The sequence below is a fragment of the Magallana gigas genome, chromosome 3 (genome assembly GCF_963853765.1).
Source record: "Magallana gigas chromosome 3, xbMagGiga1.1, whole genome shotgun sequence".
NCBI classification, from domain to species: Eukaryota; Metazoa; Mollusca; class Bivalvia; order Ostreida; family Ostreidae; genus Magallana; species Magallana gigas.
Genome location: NC_088855.1, coordinates 20,124,702 through 20,133,489, shown reverse-complemented (window position 1 = coordinate 20,133,489; position 8,788 = coordinate 20,124,702). Strand labels below are relative to the sequence as shown.

At 32.8% G+C, this 8,788-nt stretch overlaps 1 protein-coding gene across 1 annotated transcript; it reads right to left on the bottom strand.

Annotated features, from left to right (window-relative positions):
• Positions 1–4,789: 4,789 nt before the first annotated feature.
• LOC117692613 (uncharacterized protein MAL13P1.336-like) lies at positions 4,790–6,111 on the bottom strand. The gene is made up of 4 exons (XM_034481120.2): positions 6,051–6,111; positions 5,688–5,757; positions 4,993–5,583; positions 4,790–4,909 (listed from the first exon to the last, which is right to left on the bottom strand). The coding sequence occupies exons 2-4, from the start codon at positions 5,755–5,757 to the stop codon at positions 4,893–4,895; spliced, it is 678 nt and encodes a 225-aa protein (XP_034337011.2). The 5' UTR covers positions 6,051–6,111; the 3' UTR covers positions 4,790–4,892.
• Positions 6,112–8,788: the final 2,677 nt, after the last annotated feature.

Here is an 8,788-nt window from a genome sequence, read left to right as displayed (position 1 = left end):
TGGGTGTTCAAATTGTTTGGTGTATTACGATCAGATCATGTAAGAATGTACGTTAAGTCTCCGGTGTTCTATTTTAAAAGCAGAGATGCCCTGCGTTTGGTGTGACATACGAGACATATGTCACAGATTAACACCTGTTAACAATTGTTTGACACAAAAGATAAAAGTTTATTTTACTTGTATTTACAGGTATTTGATTGAATATAAACGGCCTTCAATTGCGACAAGAAAGGGAAACGGTCTATTTTTGTGGACACTACATTGATTAATCATATCCTTTAAGGTTTGTAACCGTTTGGAAACATGCCGATTTGGCTTGAATATTAGTAGTGTCTATTGAGGATTAGTATGTAAAGAACATTCATGACATTGGTACAACAGATAAAAATATAATATATCTCACATGTCAATATCAGTGATATAATATGAAAAAACAGCTAGTCCATAGATGGTCAAAACGAAATATATGAAGTTACATTGTTTGAAAAATTATATTTTTATGAATTTTAGGAGTACATTACGACAGACACATAGGCGATCTAAGCCTAAAACATCAATACATATGCATGTATACGTCATTTTGACATTTAACGAGTAACAAATATTCCAAGACTATCTGAATTTTATCTTTACTCGTAACCTTCTTTTGTTTTTTAATTTATTTCTATTTAACGGTTTTTTTTTCTTTTCCTTTTTCTATAAAAAAGAGGTCGACAAAGAACTCTAAATGTATTTTGTATCGTAATCCAATTCATTTTAACTTAAAGAGAATGAGATTAAAGTGATTGTCACACCACAACAAAGTGCTATTGCAGTGCATATAATTTGATATGAATTATTAATTTTTTTAAAAGTTCCTTTGAATAAGATGACGCATAAAATTGTTTTCAGAACAAATTGAACTGACAAAAATCTATGAGTATTTCAAAGTGTAACGGTTGATTGTGGCCCTTCAACATACTTGTGTCGATGAGAGTCAGGGGGAAATTTAGCATAAAACTGTTGGCCAACAATAACGTTAATCAGCTGTCAAAAACAATTTACATGGTCAAAACTAAGCCCATGAAAATAAGCCAATATTAATTTTATCAAGTCTGTATAGACAAATAAAACTTAAAGATTCGGAGTGAATTGATGTCGAAACTATATACATGTAGCTTCTATATATTCATAGCTTAGACTCTTTGCTTTTTTGTTTGATCGAAGATATTAAAAAATACTGTATACCAACATTTTTTGCGAAAACATTTTCCCGCAATTTATTGGAGGTAATCTGGTTTGCAGCCTATTGTTTTTCGACCATATGTAATCTCAAAAATAAAATACCCAAAACTTTTATGTCTGGTTTGCGGTGCGATATATTAGCAACGACGAGTTTTCACGAACCTTGTGAAAATTTCGTGTGCGCGCATTGATTAAGCTGGTCGCCGGTACTTTTACTTGCCTTGAATATTTTTTTTACCTTAAAAAGACCGATTCCCGGAAAAAATTCGGTGAAAGTTTATAACTTTTAAGAGAATTTGGTATATTTGAACATCTTTGAAATAATCTGATGTTAAAATTTAGATCAATTATTGCCCGCGTCTATCTTATTGTGTAAAACATTAACATGATATTTTAAACCAGACATAGTGGTTACAGAACTCTTTTTATGAGTGTGTAACATTTGTATGGTTGCTATGATAAGTTGTATTAATGGTAGAGGTTTTTAGTAAATAAGATTTTATCTCGGTTTTTACATTCGTTTCCAACACCCGCCGTTTGCAGATGGATGATGTTGTTATACAGAGACCGACATGATCTTTTTAAGCAAGCTCTATAATCGAAAACCTCTTGTAAAGTTTCACGAAAATATATCGTCTGCTTATTTGTAAGGGGTATCTCAAAATACAAGTGAATGAATTCTATGGCGAACCGTACGCGCATAATTTACTCGCACACATGTAACAATTTGTTGTGTAACCCGTTTCCAAGTGTGTTGCTAACGCTGAGGGTAAAAGAACGGATAATCAACTGCGTCTAAACCAATCAGATTTCAGTATTTAATATAAAAGTATAATAAAGTAAATTATCATTTTCCGCACTTTAAAGCAAATTAAACGAATACAACAAGACCGATTTTCCTCAAATTATAATATTTGATTAGTAATATTATTGTCTACTTTATATGTAAAATAAAACCTAAACTATACCGTCTAGTTCTAGTGGGGTCATCTGTAATAAGAAAAAATTCACAGAATGTTGTTGTATATTTGGAGTATTACAAATAAAGATTGGTACCATGAATTCATTTTAAAAAAAATAACCCTGATGATAGCGTTCTTCTGTGTATGCATGGTAGTTCATAGGCATACTTTTAAGTAATTTATTAAAACATACTCCTACAAAGCATTATTTTATCATCACTTCATAAAAGTACATTTGCAAAGCACACCTACTGAAGCATGAATCAAAAATAAATCATAAAAGGTATAAATGCACGGCATTTTACTAGAATGCACAAAACATGCAAAATGAAAACTAAAGCCCCTGTAACGAAGAATAATGACCCCTGTAGAATAATGACCGGGGGTCATTTTTCGATGTAGAATAATGACCCCCCCCCCCCCCCTTGCTGTAGAATAATTGGATTTTTCTTAAGAAAAACGACCTAGTGGTCATTTTTCTTCGTGTTAAACGTGAAGAAAAATGTCCCCCGTAAATAAATGACCCCCGCTGTAAACAAGAATAGAAATTGGTTACCCAGTATCCCGACAAGGTATCTGACTTTGAAATTACTGGAATTTTCACTCTGTTCAGTTGAGTTTTAGTTTTTCATATCCGTAGCAAACACACATACAAACACACTTACATTGCCACAAATTGATTGTTAACAGTTACGTTTCTTCTCTTGTCGACATTTGGCGGTAAATAACGCTGCACTTGTGTAGAAATCTGTTGAACTATACTCGACTCTTTACCATGAATAATTCTTAACAACACATTATATAGCTTTATTATTTAAAGACGATTTTTCGTTTACAAAATGTATGCACAGCTTGCTTAACTTTATATATTTATATATCTTTACCATGAAGAATTCTTAACAACACATTATATAGCTTTATTATTTAAAGACGATTTTTCGTTTACAAAATGTATGCACAGCTTGCTTAACTTTATATATTGCGATTTTACAATTGCATCGGCAACAAATTGCCAGTTCTGCACGTGTGTGTTTAGAAATCTACTGTTGCAAAGCCATTCCGTTATTAAAAAAGAAAACAAATGAAAAACAAATTTATATACATTGAGGAATTAAATTGTGTGATAATTAACGAACAACAATCATGAAAGAATAATTGTTGTAATAATATAATGTAATACATATACATCGATATTCTAAACATTTGTTGTAATGTTGTATTTGTGATCATGAATAGACTTTTTTAGAGCAAATGTATGAAAAGTGCCTGACTATAGTAAGTCTAAAATAGATAATAAACACTGATCGAATATAATAAGTGATTATTTCTAAAAGCGTTGATAAGGGGTTAAGGGCTTAAATTGAAGGTTTATATCCCCCTTGATTTTGATCACACGAACTTTGAAACACACGCGTTAAGTTGAGGACGTTTCTTAATATATATAACAAGGGTCTGAGGGCCTAGGGTCTGAGGGCCTCTATCATATCTAAATGTGTCCATTTAGCTCACTAGCTATTTTTAAAACTCTTTACAACGATATTGTGGTGAATGGTGGGCCGTTATCTCCCTTTTCTTTATAGTGTACATCAAACAAATTACAGGGCAGTGCAGGAGACCTATAGGGCTATTATTTCCTGGTCCCAAATTTGGGCTGTACGGGTACCAACGGGTAATTCCGAAGGGTTTATATCTCTCTTGATCTTGTTCACACGATCTTTAGTGCCTCCGAAGTTATCAATGTTTCTACAAACTAGTAAGGTATGAATCATTTTTATATTAATTAAAGTATTCCGATGAAAAAGTAAAATTTATTGCTGTTCGTTTTTCCTTATTGAATGGCTGCTGTAAGTGGTTGCTAACTTCAGCATGGTTATAATGCCTAACCATGGAGTAAACTCTTCATTGGTTTCATCATTTATTCTGGGTGATGCACTTGCATACCCAGTGGTTTGTAGTAGGGGGAAATCGTCAATGTAAGTATGATTCATGAACAATATCGAGCCTACTCTTTCATAGCCAATAAACAGAATTTTGTTTTATAGTGTCTTGTATCTCAAAATAATTTAAATGTGTTGTCACTCGTTACAATGAGATATATACATGTAAATGTAACTCGTTAAGATGACAACCATACCCCTATACAATACGTCAGTATCTTATTATAACGAAGGATATACCCCTTCTTTCACTTTAAGTTTATTTGAATATGAATTATAATTTTTGTTACTTTCTGTAAACTGCAGTAAAAAGTACAATATTGTAAAGACTATTTCACAAATAATAAAAAATTATCCTGAAAAACTTTAATCTATAAGGGGGTCATCATTCTACAGAGGTCACTTTTCTTCATGTAGAGTGTGCTCATTTTTATGAAAACGACACTTACTCTTCAGGCAAAAGGGTCATTTTGCTACGTACAATAATGACCGGGGGTAATTTTTCTGCGTAGAATAATGACCGGGGGGTCATTATTCTACGACGAAAATAACCCCTGTCATTATTCTACGTTCCATTGGCCTCCTTAAAATTCTGGGTTTTATTCGTAATCAATGCATGCTTTTGATAACTATTAAAAATGAGAAATACAAAATACAATAGACAATGTGTTTTAGCAATGTATTTTATTATTCATGAAGAATGAAAATAAGGAGTATAACAGAGCTCCTCGGGGTCTTTTGTTCAACGGTACAAAATATCTGCAGGTGTTTATCCCACATAGGAGGCTGTAAAATAACTCAACAAGTTAACATCTGAATTTAATTGCGTAAACAATTTCAATGTTGAAATCATATAAACGTCTACTTACATTTCATATTCATGCCAGCGTTGTTATTGGTTCCCATGTTGTTTGGCATCATTGCATTTCCCATAGCTCCATTGTTTCCTCCATTCATCATCATCATGTTTACGGCGTTCATCATATTTGCCATGTTGGCATTTGTGGCCCCATTGTTGTTGTTGCCCATATTAGCTGGCATCATAGCGTTCATTGCTCCTTTGTTGTTGCCAATATTAGCTGGCATCATGTTAATGGCGTTCATCATATTTGCCATATTGGCTCCATTGTTGTTGTTGCCCATATTAGCTGGCATCATGTTCATGGCGTTCATCATATTTGGCATATTGGCTCCATTGTTGTTGCCCATATTAGCTGCCATCATCATGTTTACAGCATTATTCATGTTAGCTGGCATCGTGTTCATGTTGTTGCCCATGTTAACGGTGTTCATCATATTGGCTACATTGGCATTCATGTTGTTGCCCATATTTGCTGGCATCATCATGTTGTTGGCCATGTTAGCTGCCATATTCATATAAGCGGGCATTGCATTCATAGCTCCGTTGTTCATTCCCATATTCGCTGGCATATTCATGTTATTGCCATTGTTAGCACTTCCTACAACAAAGGACATTAATTTGAACAATAAAAAAGGGCATATGTCGAACAATTTTACTATTTTGAGTTATCTATATATATGTATAATTTGCTTTTTTTTTTACCTCCGCCATAAGTTGGGGCGGCGCTTGCTACAGCAATAAGACTGGTAACGGCAATCAAGAAGAAATCCATCTGAAACAACATCGTTGAAGATAATGGATAAAATCTACTATAACACTGTTAATTATTTGCCTAAGTTGTGGATTATCGTAACTCTTTTTTCTTTTTCTTTCTTTATTTTTTGTACATGTACTGTATTTGATTGTAAATTAAGAAACCTTTTGAGCATAGCTAGAATGTTGTAAGAAATTGTTCATAGAACATCCTTTAAAATTTGATCAATTTTACCAAACAAAATATTTCTAATGATAACATTATGAAAATTAAGTAAATCATAAAACGTTCATAGCTATAAGCATACTTACAGTGATCAAAGGAGATGACACACTTGGCAACAAAGAACACTGGAGGTATGAGGAGTGAAGATCTGCAAAGATTTATAAGTCGAACATGCTTTATATATAGTTTGAAAAGTTTGTATTTTTTCCGGTGGCGAAATCTGCTGGGTGTTCAAGTTGTTTGATGTTTTACAATCAGATCATGTACGAATGTACGTTAAGTCTCCGGTGTTCTATTTTTACAGCAGAAAAGCGCTGCTTTTGGTGTGGCATACAAAACCTCTGTAACTCCTTGACACAATTTGACGAGGGTTTGACACAAAGATAAAAGTTCATCTTACTAGTACTTTATCAAAATTTAAAAGTTTTCATATAAGATGTGATTTTGAAACACTAGAGATATTCATAGACACCGCATAGATTATTATTGCATAGCTTTAGAAAAACATGTCGGGGATTATTTGACCGTATGTTCAAGGTAATCATGTAAATGCAAATTGCATTACCAATGTAATATAACTTTTATATATCAATGTTAATAAATTTACAATCGAAAAAGGTTTGAAAAATTGAATCAGATTTAACGGTCAAAACAACAATTCCAAACATTACATGTAAAAAAAAGAAGTGTTAATCAAATAGTACCTATAAGTATAACTTTTATGACTTATTCACATGTTTAGCTCAATATACGGTAGATACCATTCGTGTAATAAATGTTTGATATTACACTGTGTATCAAGACCCAATGTGACGTCATAATTACACATTACGCAGGTTAAGGCGGATGATTGAAGTAAAATGAAAAAGTAAACAAAAAGAATAATTCAGTTGAAAAGTACCGTGTTGTAAAAGTAAAGCTTTTAATGTATATTTTTCATGAATTGTGAATGAAATATGTTCGAAGATGAAATGTTTGTTAATTTTCAAAGAACTTTTTTTCCGTGCTTGTTGTAATAATTTTTTACAGAAAAGATTGAAGTACGACAAAAGGCGACATATTTGCATTTAAAATCTAATATTTTTTGGATTGTTTGTACACCATGTTTTGACTTTTTCAGGAATTAGATTATACGATTGTTTAAAGATTTCATCAATTTTCACAGCTTTTACCAAATATATAATCTCCACTGGCTCTAGGATAACATATTTTAAAATTGACATTCACATCCTACCTGTTTCATAAATAAATATAGCACATCACATTTACCCAAGATTGGCTAATTAAGTGGTTTCAGATAGTTATTTCGAGACAAGACAGTACACGTACAACTACGGTCGAAAGCCCATGGCTCTACGTCATCTGAGTGACTGGTTTTATAAGGACAAGTCCTTGCATATATTTCCTATATGTAACCATTCAACACGTACATTTGTGTATTTCTTCTTGTAAAATTTTATAAATTATACCAAAATGATAAAACAAGAACTCGCATGATACAGTAATTGCGTTCTTCTGAGGAGACCGATTTGGGTTTATTGCGTAAAATCTACAACAGCATTACTCTTTCTTTTCAAACATATATAATTTACACCAACTTTAGTTTTTTGCGAAGTTTCAAGAAAATCAACCTCTTGCTCTTTTTAGGGGCCATCTAAAAATATGGTTACATTCACTACAATGATATTTAATAGTGCCTGTTTGGGAGGGCAACTCTTACCCTCCCAAACAGGCACTTTTATTTTATTATACTAAATGTCTTTTTTCTAAAGAAAACTTAACTGCTTTTATAAAGGAATGACGTGAATTCTATGGCAAACCGTACGCGCATAAATTACTCGCACACATGCAACAATTCGTTGTCTTACCCGTTTCCAAGTGTATTGCTAACGCTGAGGGTAATAGAACAATCGCAACTTCTCGGGCCTTTCCGGCAGGCTCAGAAAAACACCTCGAATGTATTACCTAAGCGTCCATGACAACCCCCCTTTTTATAAAACTTGATATAAATACAACACTTCTTACGATCTGTTTAGATGTGAGCTATACTTTATAAAAGTAAACGATATACCCTAAAATTTATCACAGAAGCGACAAATAAGACTGTCTAGCCGATACTTATTTTAATGGGAAGCGACTCCATTTTGTATAAAATTCAAACATCCGGTGATGTTAATACATTCGAGGTGTTTTTTCGAGCCTGCCGGAAAGGCCCGAGAAGTTGCAATTGGGTAATAGAACGGATAATCAACTGCGTCTAAACCAATCAGATTTCAGTATTTAACATGAAAGTATAATAAAGTTAATTGACATTTTCCGCACTTCGAAGCAGATTAAACGAATACAACAAGACCGATTTTCCTCAAATTGTAATATTTGATTAGTAATATTATTGTCTACTTTATATGTAAAATAAAACCTAAACTATACCGTCTAGTTCTAGTGGGGTCATCTATAATAAGAAAAAAATGCACAGAATTTTGCTGTATATTTGGATTGTTACAAATACAGATTGCATGGTACCATGAATACTGTACATTAAAAAATAACCCTGATGATAGCGTTATTTTGTGTATAGTAGTTCATAGGCATACTTTTAAGTAATTTGTTAAAACATACTCCTACAAAGCATCATTTTATCATCACTTCATAAAAGTACAATTGCAAAGCACACCTACTGAAGCATGAATCAAAATAAATCATAAAAGGTATAAATACACGGCATTTTACTAGAATGCACAAAACATGCAAAATGAAAACAAAAGTCTGCCTCCTTAAAATTCTGGGTTTTATTCGTAATCAATGCATGCTTTTGATAGCAATT

Bases quoted from the DNA above. Each gene is read 5' to 3' on its own strand.
- LOC117692613 (XM_034481120.2), bottom strand. From the start codon at position 5,757: ATGGATTTCTTCTTGATTGCCGTTACCAGTCTTATTGCTGTAGCAAGC. The intron at 5,584-5,687 runs GTAAAAAAAAAA...CCTTTGTTGTAG, and splicing joins CGCCCCAACTTATGGCGGAG to GAAGTGCTAACAATGGCAAT.